Source organism: Colobus angolensis, unplaced genomic scaffold, assembly GCF_000951035.1.
Source record: "Colobus angolensis palliatus isolate OR3802 unplaced genomic scaffold, Cang.pa_1.0 Scaffold33, whole genome shotgun sequence".
Lineage (NCBI taxonomy): Eukaryota > Metazoa > Chordata > Mammalia > Primates > Cercopithecidae > Colobus > Colobus angolensis.
The window spans coordinates 11,850,749-11,873,279 of NW_012116599.1; the positions used below are offsets into that span (position 1 = coordinate 11,850,749).

Consider the following 22,531-nt stretch of genomic DNA (forward strand, 5'->3'; position numbering starts at 1 on the left):
CGTGATCCGCCCGTCTCGGCCTCCCAAAGTGCTGGGATTACAGGCTTGAGCCACCGCGCCCGGCCCAGTGTCCCACTTTTTACCTAAGTGACTTAATGAGACCTTAAATTCAGTGGTGTAATGATTTTTCACCCTTTCAATAAGCTTTTTCCGTCTTGGCCTGGCAGGTACAAGAGATTCAAGATACTTTTTTGATGGACATACTAAGTCCCTGAGTTTCAGTCTTAGAAATGAATTTAGAATGAAGAATTTAGAGATGAAGCATGTAATTCTTTGTTTCTCCCCCCTTTTCTGGCTCTTCAAGCCTCTCACTGTTTCTGTGAGCCCTTTGATATCGTTTCAATAAATTTCTTTTTTTCTTTTCCAGCCAGCATTGGTCTTCTGTGCTTACAAACAAGGACCCAGACAGACTGTTAAAGATGTTGATATTAGGAGACGAATGTAGGAAACAGAACCTCAGGGACCTGTGAGAATACTAAATGAGTTAGATGGGTTGGAACTAACTCAGGTTCCATTAATTTTCAGAATACAAAATAACTTTTTAAATGACTAATTATTACCTGTCATCACCAGAATAAAGTTGTTTTTAAGGTAAACAACATTGTTACAAGTATTCATCTTGTACTCACAGTGTTGAATTCCTGTGTCCTTCAAATTTCAAAGGTTATAATAATAGGTCCCCCATATCTTCAGCTGGAACTTCATTCTAGTGAACACAGTTAATAATTTTGTCATTTTTGAAAATTAATGGGACCTGAGTCTTTAATTGTCTGGGTTCCTGGTTACAAGCAAGAAAAACCACCTCTGGTTGGGAAAGGAATTTATTGAGAGGATATTGAAGAACTCACTGAGCACAAGACTTGAATGACCTGAAAAGGGATATGAACTAAGGCAACTCTGGAAGCCAAGAATAAGGAGCCCAGCCATCATCTTTTATCATGATTAGTTTGGCTGTAATGCCAATTATTCTCTTACCACCACTCTTGCAGGACACCGTTTTCACTGGATGCTGCCACCACCACTGCTATCACGAGAAACCATTCTAGCTGTCGTGAGTGAATCCTAAGCAGCCTTTTGCCTTTGTGTTTCTGTCTTCACATTCAAAGTCTTGAGTTGAGGCAGAGTTTAAGTCACAGTGTACTGGATTTCGGTTCTCACAGAGTGAGAGGGGTCTTGTATAAAGAGAAAGCCAGCCATTGTGTAGTAGGAATCTGGTCACTTCTATGATGGGAATTGTAGTCCTTTGTCCTGCTTATAGGCAGCGTGCAATTCTTCCTTTCCAATTTGTGCGCCTCTTCTTTTTCTCGCTTTATGGCATTCACTAGTATCTCCAGTACAATGTTAAATAGTATTGGTGAAAATGAACACCCTTGTCTTCTTTCTGCTCCAAGGGAAAGCCTTTTGCTTTTCACCACTAAGTTTTACATTAGTGCTAGGATTCTCATAGAGGCTTTTAACCAAGTTGAAGAAGTTCCTGTTACTCATGTCATGAGGGCTTTTGTCTTAAGTGAATGTTGAAATTTTGTCAAATGCTTTTTCTTCATTTACTGAGATGGTTATATGTGTTTGTTTTTTGTTTGTTAATATGATATATTGATTGATGTTTCAGTGTTGGACAAATCTTGCATTATTTGGTCATGATGTATCATCTTTCTTATATATTACTGATTTCTGTTTGTTAATAACCTTGTAAGAATTTTTAAATTTTCTTTTTCAATAACTTTGATATACCTTTATAGGAATTTTAAGTCTGTTTATAAGAGGTACTGATCTCATTAATCCTTTGGTTTTGATATCAAGGTATTGCTGTCTTCATTAAACTAGTTGGAAAGTATTCCATCCACCTCTATATTCTAGAAGAGTTCATGTAGAACTGGCAATAATTCTTTCTTAAATACTTGGTAGAATTCACCAGTGAAGCCATCTGGGTCTGGAGTTTTCTATGTGGGAAGGTTTCAAACTGTGAATTCCATTTCTTTAATAGATACATTAGATATAATAAATAATAGATATGTTAAATAGGAATATTCAGGTATCAATTTATTTTAATTATCCTATGCAGTTTGCATCTTTCAAGGAACTTGCTCACTTCATCCAAGATGTTGAGTTTATTGTCTTAAAGTCATTCATTATTCCCTTATCTTTTTAATACTTGTGGGATGTAAAATGGTGTTTCCTCTCTCATTCCTGATATTGGTAATTTGTGTTTTTCTCTCCCTGTTTTTCTTGATCAGTCAGGCTAGAAGTTTATCTGTTTTTCTCTTTTCAAAAAATTAGCTTTTGAGCCAGGTGTGGTGGCGCATACCTGTAATCCCAGCACTTTGGGAGGCCGAGGTGGACAGATGACTTGAGCTCAGGAGTTCGAGACTAGCCTGGGCGACGTGGCATAATCACATCTCTACAAAAAATACGAAAATTAGATGGGCCTCAGCTACTCAGGAGGCTGAGGTGGGAGTATCACTTAAGCCTGGGAAGTCGAGACTGCAGTGAGCCATGATCATGCCACTGCACTTCTGCCTGGGTGACAGAGTGAGACCCTGTATGAAAAAGAGAATTAGTTTTTGGTTTTATTGATTTGTTTTCATTATTCATTCATTTTCTTTTCTTTCTTTCTTTCTTCCTTTTTTTTGAGACAGACTGTCATTCTTTTGCCCAGGCTGGAGTGCAGTGGCGTGATCTTGGCTCACCGCAACCTCCGCCTCCCGGTTTCAAGTGGTTCTCCCAGCCTCCGGAGTAGCTGGAACTACAGGCATGCACCACCACGCTCAGCTAATTTTTGTATTTTTAGTAGAGATGGGGTTTCATCATGTTGACCAGGATGTTCTCAATCTCTTGACCTCGTGATCTGCCCGCCTCGGCCTCCCAAAGTGCTGGAATTACAGGCGTGAGCCACTGTGCCCAGCCTATTTGTTCATTTTCTATTCATTGATTCTTGTTTCTTCATTATTTCTTTCCTTCTCCTTACCTAGAATCTAATTTGCTCTTCAGTTTTCTAAGGTAGAAGCTTAGATCACTGATTTGACACTTTTCTTCCTTTCCTATGTGAGCATTTAATGCTATAAATTACCCTCCACACACTATTTTAGCTATGTCTCACAAATGTTGACATGTTTTGTTTTCATTCAGTTCAAAATTCCCTTCCTCCCTCCCTCCATTCCTTCCTTTCCTTTCTTTTTTGATATAGCATCCAGCTCCATTGCCCAGCCTGCAGTGCAGTGCTGCCATCTCAGCTCACTGCAACCTCCATTTCCTGGGTTTAAGTGATTCTTATGCCTCAGCCACCTGAGTCGCTGGAATTACAGGTGTGTGCCACACACCCAGCTCATTTTTTGTACTTTTGGTAGAAACGGGTCTCAAACTCCTAGCCAGGCTGGTCTCAAACTCCTAGCCTCAAGTGATCCACCTGCCTTGGCCTCCCAAAGTGATGGGATTACAGGTGTGAGCCACCATACCTGACCCCAGTTCAAGATACATATATATATATTTTTTGAGACAGAGTCTCACTCTGTCACCAGGCTGGAGTGCACTGGCACGATCTCGGCTCACCTCAACCTCCGACTCTCTGGTTCAAGGGATTCTCCTGCCTCAGCCTCCCAAGTAGCTGGAATTACAGGCATGCATCACCACACCCAGCTAATGTTTGTATTTTTCATAGAGACAAGGTTTCACCATGTTGGCCAGGATGGTCTCGATCTTCTGACCTTGTGATCTACCTGCCTCGGCCTTCCAAAGTGCTAGGATTACAGGCGTGAGCCACTGCGCTTGGTCCAAAATATTTTCTAATTCTTTTTTAATTTCTTCTTTAACCTATAGGTTGTTAGATTTCCACATATTTGGGGATTTTCCAGATCGCTTTCTGTTAATTTTTCTCTCATATTTTTGCTGTCTGGCTTTTTGATGTGTTCTATGGGAGAGACCACCGATTTGTGGAGAAAGTACTCTTCTGAGCCCACATTATATGGTAGGAGCCCACAGGTCAGTCTGCAGGCTGCCGAGATCATAGGCTGGTGGGCAGATGCACAGGTAGACTGGGCTGGTCTCTCTTGACTAGTGTGAGAAATGGGGCCAGCCCTGCTGCCATCACTGCTGCATTCCAGTAGCAAGGCTGAAGATTGGAATTTGTTCTGCTTATGAGGCAACCACCTCCCCTATTCCTCTTTACCACTGTGCACAAAAGAACTCCAGCAGCCAAGCATCTACACTTACTTAGGAAACAGAACCTTTTTCATAGAAATCGAATAGCGCCGGAGAATGTCCTGATGCCAGAGCTAAATTTCTTGCAGGAAGAGTTGAGGGCGGACTCTTGGATCACCCTGGTAGATAAGTAGACTTATACAACAGAGGAGGTGGCCATTTTTGGTCTCCGCAATACCCTCTACAAAGGCAGCCAAGGCCCATAACACATTTCCTGTTGGCTGCCTATATTCAACGCATAACTTTAGACTTGTGATGTGGCATGACGATACTTATGAGAATAGAGAGCTGTCAATTTGATAAGGAGTGAGATCTGCCATCTGAAAGGTGGAACCCTGTGCATAATGTGAGCGTTGTCCTGTTAAATGCAATTTTATTTTTAATGGGCCAATGCCCTAAAATGTCAGTGGGTGACTGGTTTACAGATAATTTTAATTTTCTTCTCAGTGGATTTTGTGTTTTCTAACTTCTCTGCAATGAACATGTATTACTTTTGTGTTTAGATAAAATACTTTAAAATTTTAAAGATAAAAACTCATGGAGTTGTGAAATAGGAACATCAGAACTAATCTAGTAAGCATGACTTAAGGTACAGGCACTCTGAAACTAATAAATTTAACAGCACCCTGGGTTGATCATAATATCAATTTTGGCTTCTCTGTGAAGAACAGTTGGAGGGGTCCTAAGAAAAGCCCTCTGGCTCTGTTTCTCAAGTCAGAATGCCAAATAGAAAAAGGTGAAATTACACTGTAGTTACAGATTTAACAGGACAAGAGCACTACTATCTCTTCTGCTTTCCCCTTGCCCCTCATTTGCAGATGATCATGTTTCTACTGGTGGAAGGGCAAGGGCAGGAGATTTTAAACTTTCCTGCTACCTTACTTTTAGAGAGGAGACAGGTGCCTATGTTCCATTTGTTCGCTAACCCAGTTGTTCCCTTTCTGTTCTGTCCACAGGCAGCTGGCTAAGAGTCTTGGGCAGGCTGGTGAAATTGAGCCTGAAACAGAAGGAATACTAACAGAGTATGGCGTGGATTTCTCTGATTTCTCTTCAGAAGTTCTAGAATGTCTTCCTCAAGGCCTGCCATGGACAATTCCACCAGAGGAGTTCAGCGAGAGAAGAGATTTAAGGTAAGCACCTGAAACCCTTTAAGAACGTATTTCTCCCTTTCTGCCTTAACTTTCCTAGGGGATAGGCTTAGATGTTTTCATCTTTCCATGAACATTCAAGTTCAGTTCAGTTGGGAATAAGTGCTTCTGTACCACAGTTGGCAAATTATGGCCCACAGGCTAAATCTAGCCCACTACCTGTTTATATACAACCCATGAGCTAAGAATGGTTTTTACATTTTTGAATGGTTGGAAAAAATTAAAACAAGAATAATATTTTATGAAAATTATATGAAATTCAGATTTCTGCGACCATAAAGTTGCGTTGGAACACGACCATGCTTATTCATTTTCTATGTTGCTTATGCTGTTTTTTGCACTACAACAGCCCAGTTGATTAGTTGCAACCAAGACCATATGACCTGCAAAGCCAAAAATAGTTACTGTCAGACTTTACAGAAAAAGTTTGCTGACCCCTGTTCTAGACCATTCTAACTTCAGAAGCTACAGCGCCCATCTTCTCATTGCTATACATCATAGGTCTGGTCAAGTAAAGACTGTTATCTAATTAGAAGTGCCTTCCTTTAAATGGGCCTCTTCAGGCATAGAGCAAAGCATTCAAGACTTCTGTACTTGGAGCCTCATTTTAAAGCCTTACTTTTAGGTCTGGAATTTGTTGGAAAGTACTTTTGTGGTATTTTTATAACAACATCTTCTTTGAAGATGTTTCTTCATTGTGGGATGTTAGTTCTTTTCTGATATTTCTCTTCAGAATTTGGTTTCAGTACTGGCATTCATTTTGGATGCCACATGGAGATATTTAGAACCAAGAAACTTTTCATACAACCCACTGAGGCTGTGGAAGGTTTTTGCTAAGGTCATCCCATGTCAAAGTCTTTACCACCACACTTGCTTGCTTCATGCAGCTGAACTTATGACACTTTCAGTTCTGGGTGCCCGTTACCCACCTAGTTTGTGAATGTTCCCTCTCTGTACCCTCTTACTATTGTATCTTTTAGTAATTTACTGCCTTTCTCTTTTCTTGCTGAGGTTAGGCAAAGAAAAGGAGATGATCATTAGTGCCCTTTCCTACTTGTTAGTATCTCTCATAGAACGCATATTACATTTGAAGTCAGTTAACCCATATTGCATTCCTGGATTTTAATAGTAACCCCTCTATCACTGAACCCCTGCTAGCACATGGGTGTGTTATCTCTTCAGGGGCTCCGAGGTCTTTGGCCCATAACGTTAACCTCTCGGTACCTTTGTTTTCTCATACACAAATTGAGGGGTTTGTTTTCTGAGGTCATTACCTGAATCTAGGAATCTATCAAATGATTTAATGGGAAAAGAATGCTAGAATAAATGGTTGAACCTTATTGTTTAGTAGAATTTAGTATAGCCATGCTGCAGTATCTATCAGCATTTTAAATGTACCTCCTCCTGCACCCCAAATTCTGCTCAAAGAAGTGTACAAGAATGTTCATTGCTGTCTTGTCATAAAAGTTAAACATTAGAGACACTGCTAATGACCATCAATAAAGGAATGGTTTAGTAACCTGTGTTATGTCAATATGATAGCATTCCTTGCAGCTCTGCAAAAAGGAGCTATATCCATGTTGACTTTCCTGAAAGAATGGCTATAATACATTATTAAGTAGAAGAAACAATTTTCAGAGCAATATGAATATGAGCCTATATTTTGTAAAGTAATACAAAAACTACATAAATGTACACATATTCATATATATGTGTATATATATATACAAATCAAAGTATATATGCATAGAATAAGACCTGGAAGGAAATAAACTGTTAACAGTGACTACCATGGAGAGTGGATTCAGTGGAGTGGTAAGGCAATAGGGAAGTGAACTTTGACTTTTCATTTTACATACTGCCATACTATTCAAATTATTATTATTATTTTTAAGACAGGGTCTCACTGTATTGCCCAGGCGGGAGTGCAGTGGTGCAATCATAGTTCGTTGCAGCCTTGAATTCTTGGGCTCAAGCAATCCTCTGCCTTAGCCTCCCAGAGTGCTGGGATTATAACATGCGCCACCACACCTGCCTAATTCTTTTATGTTACTTTTGTAGAGAAGATGGGGTCTTGCTATGTTGAGCAGGCTGGTTTTGAACTCCTGGCCTCAAGAGGTCTTCCTGCCTTGGCCTCCCAAAGTGTTGGGATTACAGGTGTGAGCCACCATACCTGGTCCAAATTTTTTTAAAAGTAATTTGTATAACTTTAAAAAAGTATAAATGTGAAAGTCACAAAATAGAAGTATTCCATTTTTTCTAGCCTTTTAGCCTACAGGTAAATAATAAGCATGTTAGTGGTTATGGGGCCCAATATTGCTGTAAATTCCCCTCATGGCTCTGTCTTCCCACTTCTTTGACCTTTATTGCCTTCTGGTTTAGACCATAGAATAAGAGGTCCTTAGTGAGACCCTGTCTCTACAAAAAATAAATAAATAAATAAAATATTAGCCAGGCACAGTGGTGTGTGCCTACTTGGGAGGCTGGGGCAGAAGGATTATTTGAGCCTGGGAGTTTGAGGCTGCAGTGAGCTATAATCATGCCACTACATTCCAGCCTGGGCAACGGAGCAAGATAGTCTAAGGGGGAGAAAAAAAAAGAAAACTTGCTCTGCAGAAAGCCTCTGTTAAAATATATCTTAAATACACACATACACACACACACACACACACACGCACACACACACACACACACACACACACACACGTGCCCTGTGAAAGGATCCAAAGACAGAAGGAGTTTATAGGGTGCTCTCTGCTATTAATGAAGTAACAAGGATTTTTTAAAAAATTACTTTCGGGCGGGGCGTGGTGGCTCACGCCTATAATCCTAGCACTTTGGGAAGCGGAGGTGGGCAAATCATGAGATTGAGACCATCCTGGTCAACATGGTGAAACCCTGTCTCCACTAAAAATACAAAAATTAACTGGGCATAGTGGTAGGGGCCTGTAGTCCCAGCTTCTTGGGAGGCTGAGGCAGGAGAATCGCTTGAACTCGGGAGGCGGAGGTTGCAGTGAGCCGAGATCGCTCCACTGCACTCCAGCCTGGAGACAGAATGAAACTCCATCTCCATAAAGAAAAAAAAGAAAAATTACTTTGGGCATGGTTGCGGGTGCCTGTAATCCCTCCCCAGCCTCCCAAGTAGGCACACTTGGGAGTCCAAGGCAGGGGAACTGCTTGAACCCAGGAGGCAGAGGTTGCAGTGAGCTGAGATTGTGCCACTGCCTAAGCGATAGAGCGATACTCAATTAAAAAAATAAAAAAATTACTTCAACCTTAAAATATGTTATCCTTGCCTGTTATCCTCAGGATTATGTTTCTAAAATTGAAATCTGATTTATTTTACTCCTTTGCATTTAAAATTTTTCTAATGTTTCTTAATGCCTAAAGTAGTAATCTCTGAAGTTTAGAAATTACTACTTTAGGCATCAAGAAGTAATATAGTAAATTACCACTAATGCTTGTCTTTATTTTAAAATTATAAATGAATTTACTACATTACTAGTCTATTATGTACATTATAAACTAAAAATAGAAAAATAAAGATGTGAGAAATAAATTTTTAAATACTTTCATTTTTACTTACAAAAAGTATAGAAAACTGTGTACATAGTAAGTTTACTTTTGGTGAAAGCAATATGATTGAATAATATTCTTTATTTATTAAAATTTTACTTTAACAACTGGTAATATGGAAATTCAGAGGTCTAAGTTCTGTATATTTTGGTACTTGGTTTTAATGATTATCATAATCGGAAAGGATATATGTTTAGAAGATGTGAGCTGTGCTTACAAAATCATAATACTCATTTCTCCATCCTGTTCACCAATTATATTCCAATTCGTTTTGGAATTCAGCTAGTAAATTTCCATCTTTTCAGATGTCAGTTCTTGTTAATTCATTGAAAGATGCTGCGTTTTTAGATTAAAAAATATATTTATAATCTCCAGTTACTCATTAGTTGTTATCTTTAAAAACTAGTTAGAAAACTCGGCCAGGCACATTGGCTTACACCTGTAATCCCAGCACTTTGGGAGGCCGAGGTGGATGGATCACCTGAGGTCAGGAGTTTGAGACCAGTCTGGCCAACATGGTGAGACACCATCTCACTAAAAACACAAAAATTAGCCGGGCATGGTGGCAGGCGCCTGTAATCCCAGCTTCTCAGGAGGCTGAGACAGGAGAATTACTTGAACCCAGGAGGCAGAGGTTACAGTGAGCTGAGATTGTGCCACTGAACTCCAGCCTGGGTGACAGAGCGAGACTCCATCTCAAAAAAATAAATAAATACAAATGATTCTATTAGGAAGTTTAAGTCTATGGATATGAATGTTTTTGTAGTTTATACACTTACATCATTTTAGGCCCCAAATAATATAACAATGGAAGTATTTCAAAACATCCATTTTAAAAAAATGTTATGTTTAAAATTCGAATATGTTATTTTGTTTTCAAAATGCAGTAATTTCTTTTCTTATTGTTAAAATGCCACCTTTACCTTGAAGAGACAGATTAAGCATGTTTAATTTTCCTAAAGTATCTGATATGTTACATATGACTGACAGCCATTGTTTTGAAATCATAATGTGGCTGGAGTTGAATTCATATTAGACACAGAAGAAATGTCAGTGTTGCCATTTTTCTAGTATTAATGATATTACTAGGAATATTAGTGGTTTAGTATTATCTTCAATATATGGACCTTTGTAGTAATCTTTTTTAGCCAGTTACCTTTTTTGCAAGGATTAGTTTAGCTAAAACTAGACAATATCCATAAATCCATGTATCTGGGCATGAGTAAAGACCCATTAGTTGCAGTTAGCAAAAGCATAGGAACTAAGAGTGCCGCTGTCATTGCCTTTGTGTTCTGGAATGTCAGCTCTTTCATCTGTACACCTCACCTACCACCTGACCCACACATCTAGTGAGGGTGCCAGGGTTAATTCATGTAGTTATGTAGTGTCAGTTAATTCCTTATTTTTAACACACATAAAGAGAAGCATAAGTGTATGGAATGAGCTCCAGTGATGTAGTTGGTTAGCGTGCAGTACTGTACAGCAGTAGGTAAGCATGTTTGGGTATTTGGATCTGATAACCTTTTCCTTTTCTTTGGCTGGTTTTATGATGGATTTATTCAGTTTTTATACCAAAAATATTTATTGAACACCATCCATGGGCACTGAGGATACAACAGTGAACAAAAATAGATGTATTTGCTGCCCTTGTGGAACTCTGAGTTTTGTGGCAGAAGAACATGAATGAAATTATTAAACAGTAGTCAAACGTAGAATTGTAATGAAGGAGGGGGTGCTTGGTTCAAGTGTTTGTGATCATGTGGTTTCTTCTGCTCTGAGGTCCGCTGCCTTCAAAGAGTTTTTAAAAACAGTATTCATTTTCCTAGGAATGTCAAAAGAAGTAGGATTGAGTCCCAGCACATGCTGAAAAATATGTGCTATATTGAATAAATTAATATATATTTTGTCAACTAATAAAATCAAACTTTTTTCAAACATTTATTTGCACATATTGTTTTATATATATATATATATATGCCAAGTAGTGAGTTAGCCACTGGAAATGCAAAGACAACCAAGGGCCAGCCCCGTTCTTCAGGGAGACAGATTCATACTCAGATAAATTACAGCAGACAATGGCAAGTGCTGTAAAATAGGTATGAACAGACTGCCAGAGTCATGTCATTGGTGCATGAGGTGAGATCTGAGAAATGAGCAGGTTTAGAGGGAACTAGAGTGACTAAAGTTGTCTTCATTTTAGTGATAGTCCATGGCTGCAGAAAGGCAGTGTGTTGCCTTCAGACTCCAAGATCCTTCTGTAACAGGGCTTGCAAGTCCTATGGTTTGGTCACTTGATCCCCTGTCCTGGGTCACCCTGCCTCAGAGCCTGCAGTGTTACTCTGGCTCTAGCTACGTAAGAACTTCTACATACCCGTTTAGGTTTGGTATTTGAACAATTATATTTGGAACAGAAAAGTTCCATCAATCTTTAAACCTCATAATCCAATTATGTCAGTAAAATTCCAGTTTTTTGGTCCAATGGAATTGGGGTAATATTTTGCAAACTGAAGTTGAAAGAAATAGTGTTTATTTTGAAAAGAAAAAATGGTTGGTTAGCAATTTTCAAGAAGTTAGGCTTGCGTGAACTCCTAGGGGCGATATAGCCCTCCCGATTGGGGTCACCATTTTTCTGGACCTTCAGCTCTAGTCTCTGGAGAGTCCCTCCTTGCATGGTCTAGACCTGTAGCTGTCTTTAGCAGGGCATCTGATGCTTTAAAAAAGAAAAGCAACGTAAGTGCTGCAGAAATTTGAGGATCAGGAAGATAATATGTCCAAGGAAACTGCTTAAAGGGGGGTTGCACCAGAAGCTGAAGAAACCCAGAAGTTATTTCTGAGACTGGCTCCAGTTATTTCCAATTTCATTCATATTGTTTTGTTTCCTTTGTTGCTAAACTGGAATGGGAAACCAAAGCCTAAAAGCTCAATTAAAGTGGAAAATGAAAGCCTAAATATCGGAGGGGGAAAATACCACGCTAAACTGATTTTTATGTTTTTCCTGTAGTTAGTATTATTATGGAAGTTTGAATCATGTCACTTTTCAGTAAAACCATGAGTTTCATTGAAGTGGAGGTGGTTTCTATAGCTTTTTACAAGAGAACTTGTGGGTATCTATTTCTTTACTATTCCCTCAATAAAAAGGAAGCCCAGTGACCTCCACCAGACCATTACAAATGTGAAACTTGGCACTTAAAATTGCTTGCTCTAAATTTTCCAATTGCTTTCTCTCTTTTTTTTCCATTTAATGTCGTCCTGCCAACTAGTGATTTTATTATTATAAACAGGACATTGTATTCACTTTTAAGAAGAAATATGAAGCTGGAGGTAAAATTACAAACTGCAGCTTCTCGGCTGCCAAAATAGAAAACAATGAGCTAAAAATACTAAGCACAGAAAGGGGGTTGTGGTAAGAAACACTGAAAAATCTTCAAGATGGAGCTGTTCCAAATAGACAGAAATTTCCTCTCACTCCAGGTAAAACCAACCTTGAAATAGCAACTTGAAAGGAGAGTCATATAATACTAACCTCTTTCAGGTCAACCCATTTGTGGGAAAGCTTTCAAACATAACTAACATTAAATGACTAATGATCTTGCTGTTTATCAGGAAGTCCAATATGATTAAATTGCCATGTAGAAAAATGTTCCCCTGGTAAGACAGTGTGGCAGCATTGAAGGAGTGCTAGAAGTTAGTCCTACTTCTCCCCAGGGCCTAGGTAGGTGATTTTAGGCAAATCAGTTAAATCTGGGGAAGTGGAGAGGAGTGAGCAATTTTATCTTTTGTGAAATGGATTTTTGACCAGATTAGGATTTTTCAAAACATGTTGCTAGGTCATGAATAGGTGTCATGCGGAAAAAGGATCTGTGGGTAAGTGTTTTTGGAAAACAGTGGGTTAATAGATTTCTTAGAGTTTCTTCTCATGGATTCTCGTGGAACTAGTATTCCTTAGAATACATTTTGCAACTTTCTGAACTAGGTATTTCAAACCCCTCTAGCTGTAACAGTGCATGACTTTGTATTTGAAATGTCTTTTCTGAGTTATTTAGAGCTATCTCATTCTTGGATTTGAAAGAAAATGGTATCCCATCAGTGACTGTCTGCCGCATTTATCTAATAAAAAAATATCAACTGTGCCCCACCATGGGCCACCCAGGAAAGATAATTACACAGGAAATTCAAGGGTTGTGCTTTAAATCTCAGTTCTTTGATTGCCAAAGGAACCCCTTCTTTCCTTAGCTGGAGGGAAGCAAGATTAAATTGTTTGGCATCAAATGGGGAAGCTGTCATTGTCAGCTGAAACGACTGGCAGTAGTATTCCTTTCATGTAAATCCCAACTCACTGTGAAATTACAAGAAATGCATAGATAGTAACAAGGATTAATGGGCCCTAAATTAGATACACAACTGGACATTCTTAATTGTAAGTATTTAGTACTTTGTCAGCCCATAAAATTCATGTTGATAAATAGCACTACTCTCAGAAAAGACAAATACTCAAAGATCAATAGATTTTTTGTCTGAACAGGTGGAAAAATGCTTACTGGCAAAAGACAATGTTTGAATTTATTCCCTAGAAATATTTTTATAGCACTGTAGAAATATAAGTCATGGGCAAGATAATTTCTACATCTTCTAAATAAAATCTGTTTGGAAATTAACTATAATGATATTTTAAAATTTCATTTTGTGGTATAGATGGCCTAAGATTTGGAATAAACTGGAGTATAGAGATAACTAAATGTCAGGGTGACAAAGTCTGTTTTTTATATTGAGATATTCAAGTACCACAAAATTAATCCTTTTAAATTCAGTGGTTTCTTGTATATTGGTAGACTTGTTCAACCATCACCACTATCTAATTCCAGAACATTTTTATCACCCCCAAAATAAATTCCATTAGCAGTTACTCCTCATTCCCTCTCCACCCCCGCTTCTCACAACTACTCATCTGTTTTCAATCTCTGTGGATTTCCCTATTCTGAACATTTCATATAAATGGAGTCATACAGTAAGTTGCCTTCGGTAGCTGACTTCTTTTACTTGACGTAATGTTTTGGGTTTTTTTGTTTGTTTGTTTGTTTTTGAGATGGAATCTCGCTCTGTCACCCAGGCTGGAGTGCAATGGCGCGATCTCGGCTCGCTGCAACCTCCTCTCAGGTTCAAGCGATTCTCCTGCCTCAGCCTCCCGAGTAGCTGGGACTACAGGCACCCACCACCACACCTGGCTAATTTTTGTATTTTTAGTAGAGACAAGGTTTCACCATATTGGCCAGGCTGGTCTAAAACTCCTGACCTTGTGATCTGCCTGCCTTGGCCTCCCAAAGTGCTGGGATTACAGGTGTGAGCCACCACACCTGGCCTACATAATATTTTCAAGGTTCATCCATGTCGTTACATATATCAGAAGGTAATTCCGCTTTGTAGCTGAATAATATTCTATTGTATGGATATTTCACATTTTGTTTATTCATTAGTTGATGGACATTTGGGTTGATTCCCCAGCTTGACTATTATGAATAATACTGCTATTAATATTTGTGTACAGGTTTTGGTGTGGACATTCAGTTATCTTGGGTATATATCTGGGTATATACCTAGGAGTGAAATTGCTGGGTCATATGGTCAGTCTACTTTCAGAGTAATTGTGAAAGTATTTTTCAAAGTAGCTGTACCATTTGCATTCCCTGTGGCAATGTATGGGGGTCTCAGTTGCTCCATATCCTAACACTTGTTATCTGTATTTGTGATTATAGCCATCATTGTAGGTGTGGGGTAGTGTCTCATTATGGTTTTGATTTGCATTTCTGTCATGACTAATGAGACTGAACGTATTTTGATGTGCTTATTGGTCATTTGTATATTTTCTTTGAAGAATTATCTACTCAGATAGTATCTATTCAGATCCTTTGCCTTTTTAAAAATTGGGTTACCTTTCTATTGTTGAGTTATAAGAGTAGTTTCTATATTCCAAACACTGGTCATTTATCAGATTTATGATTTGCAAATATTTTCTCCTACTTGTGGGCTGGCTATCTTTCACTTTCTTGATGGTGTTCTTAGAAGCACAAAGTTTCAAAATTTGATGAAGGCCAGTTGAGTATGTTTTTTTCTTTGGTTGCTTGTGTTTTTCGTGTCATATCTAAAAAACCATTGGCAAAGATCACAAAGATTTAGACATATGTTTTCTTTTTGTTTGTTTGTTTTGAGATGGCATCTCACTCTGTCACCCAGGCTGGAGTGCAGTAGCGCGAGCTGGGCTGCAACCTCTGCCTCCTGGGTTCAAGCAATTCTCCTGCCTCAGCCTCCCAGGTAGCTGGCATTGCAGGCACCCGTCACCACTCCCTGATAATTTTTTTTTGTTTTTATAGAGATGGGTTTTTGCCACGTTGGGCAGGCTAGTCTCCAACTCCTGACCTCAAGTGATCCACCAGCCTCAGCCTCCCAAAGTGCTGGGATTATAGGCGTGAGCCACCGTGCCTGGCCAACATAAGTTTTCTTCTATCAACATTATACTGTTAGTTGTTATATTTATGATCTATTTTTAATGTTTGTAAATGGTGTAAGGTACGGGTCAAATTTCATTTTTTTTGCTTGTGGATAACCAGTTGTTTCAGCACCATAAGAAAAACTTCTTGACAAGATGATTCTTTCTTCATGAAATTTATTTGACCATAAATGTATTGGTTTATTTCTGGACTCTCAATTCTGTTCCATTGATCTATATATCTGTCTTTATGCCAGTGCTACACTGTCTAAATTATTGTAACTTTGTAGTAAGTTTTGAAATTGAGAAGTGTGATTCTTCCAACTTTGCTTTTTTTTTTCTTTCAGATTTTTCCACTATTCTGGGTTCCTTGCATTGCTACACAAGTTTTAGGATCAGCTTGTCAGTTTCAGGAGGCACTCGGGATTTTCATAAGAATTGCTCTGAGTCTGTAGATCAGTTTGGGGAGCATTTCCATTTTAACACTGTTAAGTCTTCCAACCTATGAACATGGGATGTCTTTCCATTAATTAGATCTTTAATTTCTTTCAATGATGTTTTGTAGTTTTCAGTATAGAAGGCTTCTTTGTTAAATTTAATTCTATGTATTTTTTCTTTTTGATGCTGTTGTAAATGAAATTGTTTTCTTAATTTCATTTCCAAATTATTTAATTGCTAATGTTTAGAAATACATTTTATATTTATGTATCGATCTAGTATCCTACAACCTTACAAAAGTCATTTGTTGGCCGGGCATGGTGGCTCATGCCTGTAATCTCAGCACTCTGGGAAGCCAAGGCTGGTGGATCAGTTGAGATAAGGAGTTTGAGACCAGCCTGGCTAACATAGTGAAATACTGCCTCTACTAAAAATACACAAATTAGCCAGGCTTGGTGGCGGGCGCCTGTAATTCCAGTTACTTGGGAGGCTGAGGCAGAAGAATTCCTTGAACCTGGGAGGCAGAGGCAGCAGTGAGCAGAGATTGCACCACTGCACTCCAGTCTGGGTAACAGAGTGAGACTCCACCTCAAAAAAAAAAAAAAAAAAAATTGTTAGCTCTGTCTTTCATCGATACCATGGAATTTCCTGTATTTAGAAGTTCATGTCATCTGCAAATAGGGAAGTTTTACCTCTTCCTTTCTAAGTTAGATGCTTTTTATTTCCTTTTCTTATGCAGTTACTCAAGCTAGGACCTTCCATACAGTGTTGAATAGAATTAATGGGAGTGTGCCTCTCTTGTTCTGATCTTGAGGAGGGAAAGCATTCAGTCATTCAGGTTTTTTTTTGTTTGTTTGTTTGTTTGCTTTTTGGTTTTGAGACAGAATCTTGCTCTCTTGCCCAAGCTGGAGTGCAGTGGTACAATCACAGCTCACTACAATTCCAGGCTCAAGTGATCCTCCCAGCTCAGCCTCCTAAGTAGCTGGGATGATAGGGTGTGCCACCACACCCAACTAATTTTTGTATTTTTTGTGGAGATGGGGTTTTGCCACGTTACCTGGGCTGGTCTTGAACTCTTGGACTCAAGTGATCTGCCTGCCTCAGCCTCCCAAAGTGCTGGGATTACAGGTATGAGCCAAGAACTCAGCCTAGTCTTTCAGTATTAATTGTAATGTAAGCTTTGGGGGTTTTGTAGATGCTCTCTATCAGTTGAAAGCTTTTCCTTCTAGTCCTAATTTATTGAGTGGTTTTCTCATGGAAGAGTGTTGGATTTTGTCAAATGGTTTTTCTGTCTGTTGAGATAATCCTGTGATTTTTGTTCTTTATTATTTCATTGATTGGCTTTATTATTCTATTTCATCTATTTCATGTTGAGCCACTGCATTCCTGGGATAAATTCCACCCTTGTCATGGTGTATAATCCTTTTTATATTGCTAGATTTGGTTTACTGGATTCCTTTTTAGGATTTTTGCTTCTGTATTTTTAAGAGATTTCAGTCTTTAGTTTTCTTATGATAACTTTGGTTTTATATGAGGATAACACTGGCCTCATAGAATGAGTTTTGGAAGAGTTTGTGAAGAATTGGGGAATTTTTTTTTCTTTTTTTCTTCTAGCTTTTATTTTAGGTTCAGAACGTAAATGTACAGGTTTATTATATGAGTAAATTGCATGTCTCTATAGTTTGGTGTACAAATGATTTTGTCACCCATGTAGTGAGCATAGTACCCAATAAGAGGTAGTTTTTTGATCCTTATTCTCCTCCCACTCTAGAACTCATCAGTAAAGCCATCTGGCCCTGTGCTTTTGTGTGTGTGGGGGCAGGGTTGTTTATTCAATATCTTTTTTTTCTTATAGATCTGTTGAACTTTTCCATTTTTATTTTAAGTTCTTTGCAGTTTATCTTCCTAGAATTTTTTTTTTTGAGACAGAGTTTCACTCTTGTTGTCCAAACTGGAGTGCAGTGGTGTGGTTTCGGCTTGCTGCAACCTCTGCCTCCTGGGTTCAACAATTCTCCTGCCTCAGCCTCCCAAGTAGCTGGAATTACAGGTGCGCACCACCACACCTGGCTAATTTTTTGTATTCTTCATAGAGACAGTGTTTCATCATGTTGGCCAGGCTAGTCTTGAACTCCTGACCTCAACTGATTCTCCCACCTTGGCCTCCCAAAGTGCTGGGATTACAGGCGTGAGCCATCGCACCCAGCTTCTTCCTAGAAATTTGTCTTTTGCATCTTGGTTATCTAATTTCTTGGCATACCATTGTTATTAGTATTCCCTTATAATCCTTATTGTTTCTGTAAGATTGGTAGTAATATTCGCTCTTTCATTTGTTAGTTTAGTAATTCGAATCGCTCTCTCTCTCTGTCTGGTTTTGGTTAGCTTAACTCAGGGTTTGTCAGTTTTGTTGATCTTTTCACATAGCCAACTTTTAGTTTTATTCTTCTCTTATTTTTTTAATTCTCTTTTTCATTTATTTCTACTCTAATCTTTATTATTTTCTTTTTTCTGCTTGCTTAGGTTTAGTTTGTTATTCTTTGGTTAGTTTCTTAAGGTGGAAGTTTATATTATTGAGTTCAGATCTTTCTGTGTTTTGTTTTTGTTTTTTTTCTTGAGATGGGGGTCTCACTCTGTCTCCCACGCTGGAGTGCAGTTGTGCAATCTTTGCTCACTACAACCTCCACCTTCCAGGCTCAAGTAATCCTCTTGCCTCAGCCTCCCAGGTACCTGGGACCACAGGCATGTGCTACCATGCCCGGCTATTTTTTTTTTTTTTTTTTTTTTTTGAGTCAGAGTCTCACTCTGTCACTCATGCTGGAGTGCAGTGGTGCGATCTCAGCTCATTGCAGCCTCCACCTCCTGGGTTCAAGTGATTCTCCTGCCTCAACCTCCTGAGTAGCTGGGATACAGGCATGCATCACCATGCCCAGCTAATTTTTGTTTAGTTGTTGGTTTGTTTTTAGTAATGATGGGGTTTCACCATCTTGGCCAGGCTAGTCTCAAGCTCCTGACCTCACGTGATCTGCCTGCCTTGGCCTCCCAAAGTGCTAGGATTACAGGCGTGATCCGTCGTGCCTGGCTGCCTGGCTGATTTTTGTATTTTTTTGTAGAGATGAGGTCATCATGTCACCTAGGCTGGTCTTGAGCTCCTGGATTACAGGCATGAGCCATCGTACCTGGCTCTATTTTTTTTATAAAGGCATTTACAGCTATAAACCTCCCTCCCTACTTCCCTGATTGCTTTAGCTGCATCCTATAAATTTTGATAGGTTGTATTTTATTTTCATTTATATCTAAGTATTTTAAAATTTCCTTTGAGATTTCTTCTTTGACCTATTTTTTATTTAGGAGTAGGTTGTTTAATTTCTACATACTTGCAAATTTCTCTAATTTCTTTATGCTGTTAATTTCTAATTCCATTCTATTTTGGTCAGAGAATTTACTTTGTGTTTTAGTCCTTGTATATTTATTGAAGCTTGTTATATGGTGTGGAGAATGTTCCATATCCACTTTAGAAGAATATGTATTCTGCTATTGTTGGATGGAGTGTTCTGTAGATATCTGTTAGATCTAATTGATTTATAGTTTTGTTTAAGCTTTCTATTTTCTTGTTTATCTTTTGTTTAATTTTTCTCTCTGTTACTGGATATTGTGTATTGATGTATAAAAGTTGAATTCTTCGTTTTTCCCTTAAGTTCTGCCATTTTTTACTTTGTATATTTTGTGGCTTTGTTGTTAGGTGCATATATGTTTATAATTATTTCATTTTCTAGATGAACTGACCCTATTATTGTTATAAAATGTTATCTTTTGTCTTTAGTAACACTATTTGCCTTGAATTCTATTTTGTCTGCTATTAGTTTGACTACTCCTACTCTCTTTTGTTACTGTTTGCATGACACATGCACAAGCATACACACACATTCACATACACACATACAATTAAATACTATTAAATAATAATATAATGTGGCAACTCTGGAAATCATCTTACCTCCCTTCATCTCCAAGGTTTGCTGTTATTGCTGTTTGTTCTTTCTGCTGTTCATTCTTTCTGCTGTTCATTTTCTGACACTTTTGAACTAAGTGTTACTAAACTAAGAAGATAAACAAGAAAATAGAAAGCTTGAACAAAGTAGTCCCAGCTACTCAGGAGGCTAAAGCAGGAGACTTGCTTGAACCTGGGAGGCGGAGGTTGCACTGAGCCAAGATCACGCCACTGCACTCCAGTCTGGGCAACAGAGCGAGTCTATGCTGTGATCTGAATGTTTGTGTTCCCTCTAGGCTCATAGGTTGAAACTCTAACCCCCAAATTATAGTTTAGGAAGGCAATTAAGTCAAGGGTAGAGCCCTCATGAATGGGATTAGTGCCCTTATAAAAAGAAGCACAAGAAAGAAACCTCACCCCTTTCACCATGTGAGGACACAGTAAAAAGGTGCCGTTCATGAGGAAGTGGGCCTTCATCAGATATTGAGTCTGCTAGTATCTTGATCTTCGACTTTCCACTTTCCAAAACTGTGAGAAATAAATGTTATAAGCTACCCAATTTATGGTATTTTGTTATAGCAATTCAAACAAAGACAGTTTGTATTCCTTGTTATTTGAAGCTACTGAAATCTCTGCTTGGCTAGCTTAGTGGTCAGCTAATGAATAAACAGAGATTTCCTTAAATATTTGAAAACAGTAAGTCTCTTAGCGTTTGTTGAGAGGCTCTGTGTAGACTCATACCTTTAATGCTTAGGCATGCACTTTACAACTCTGCCATAACCTTCACTTCCTGCCATTGTAGAGCTTCAGGGTCAGCCAGAAGTAAGAGCCTAAGACTCTTCTTAACTCTTTCTTGGGCATGTGTACAGCCCTATGTGTGAGTGTGACCATCTTGATCCCCAGGAATGTGTCAGACCTTTTCACAGCCCTTTATAGATGCCTCATTCTCCAGCTTTTCCTTTTAATGTTTTTGGTCAGCTCTTGTTGACCAGTACTTTAGCTCACTGTTATCACAATCTCAGACAGCTCTGCCATGTTAAATAAATACTGCTGAATGTTTTTGATGACACCCCTGGGGCTGTAAGGCTGTTTGCAGTGAACAAGGTTTAATGAAGGTCAAATTAAGCAAATTCTGTAAATGGTGGTTTTCAGGGAACTGCTGGATAGGTCAAATAATGACATTTCTTCTGTGATGCTGTTTTTAGGGTGCTCTAAACCATTCTGGCCACTCCAGTGACTGTTCGGCCTCTGGTTTTCACCACGATTACAATTCTGTTGATTTTAAGGCTACTGTAGAGCTGGAGAGAGGGATGTGGGAATACGGAAGGTAAAACTTTACAAAGTTCACTGTCCTTGTGAATATTTATCCATTTTTCTTGAGTAATTGCACCTCAGATTGTTAAAAGCCTGTGGTTAATTTCCAGAGTTATGCAAAATTTGATTTTGACAATTTTGCCCAGTGTTGTTGCTACTTATATGAAGTAGTAGCTTTTCAGAGGAGGTCTCTACTTTGCCAGTCCCACTGATGCGACTCTCAAGTCTTTTCACTTTTATTGCCTGAGTTGGAGATGAAAGAAGAAAAAGCTACAAGCTTTCCTGGGAAAAAAACAGAGTGAAAGGAAGATAGAATTTGAAAATAAGGTCGGGTGTGTGGCTCACACCTGTAATCCCAATACTTTGGGTGGATTGATTGAGTCCAGGAGTTCCAGACTAGCCTGGACAACACAGCAAAACCCTATCTCTACAAAAAGTACAAAAACTAGCTGGACGTGGTGGCACATTCCTGTAGTCCCACTACTAGGGGGGCTGAGGTGAGATGATCACTTGAGCCCAGGAGGTTGAGGGCGCAGTGAGCTGTGATCGTGCCACTGCACCTCAGCCTAGGAAACAGAGCAAGGTACTATCTCAAAAAAAGAAAGAAAAAGAAAAGAAGCATAGAGTAGTCAGTAATTGTGTGGGCAAATTATTCCTAAGATTAGTAGTGTTGGGTAGCCTGACATTCATATTAGGGCAGGTCAAAAATGAAATGGTCAACTCTGTTGATAATAGGAAAAGAGGAAAATAAATTTCTTAGCTTCCTATACAATATCCTGTTCTGCTTTCAGCCTTTCATCTTTCCCCAGTCTTAACTCTGTCATAGTTCTCTGTCTTATCTATGCCTTGCATTGTACTTCATCCATTTTCCAGGGCCCATCTTAAATGCTGTGAATCTTTTGTCTTCTCACTCTAGAAGAATTAGCCTTGCCCTTCTCTCTTCTCCCTTGGCAGTCTGCTCACTTGCCATAATGTCCCTAATTTACTTACATATGACTCTGTCTCTCTGAGGGGTAGCAAAGTTCTCATCAAGAGCAAGGACTTGGTGTTACTTTTTGTTTTCTAGGTGCTAACTCAGTACATGGATCCAGACCCAAATAAAGTGATCATGGAATATTCACCAAGATAGACCATATCTTGAGTCATAAAACAAACTTCAGCTCCTGTGAAAATGAAGTCATATAGGTTATGTTTTCTGACCATATGGAACTACAAACTAGAAATCCATAACAGGACAATAGTAAAATATCTAGACACTTGGAAATTAAACAACACACTTATAAATAATTCACTGGTCAAAGAGGAAATCTCAAAGGAAATTTTTTTTAAAAAGTGTAGAACTGAATGAAAATGAAAGCACTACATATTAAAATATGTGAGATGTAGCTAAAGCAG

At 38.8% G+C, this 22,531-nt stretch overlaps 1 protein-coding gene across 1 annotated transcript in view; it reads left to right on the forward strand.

Moving 5' to 3' along the window:
- Positions 1-22,531, forward strand: part of LOC105518845 (DIS3-like exonuclease 2) — a 405,890-nt gene that overhangs the window by 212,414 nt on the left and 170,945 nt on the right. The window contains exon 9 of the mRNA XM_011952002.1: positions 5,151-5,324. Coding sequence (XP_011807392.1) covers positions 5,151-5,324 — 174 coding nt within the window. The remainder of the gene's footprint in view (positions 1-5,150; positions 5,325-22,531) is intronic.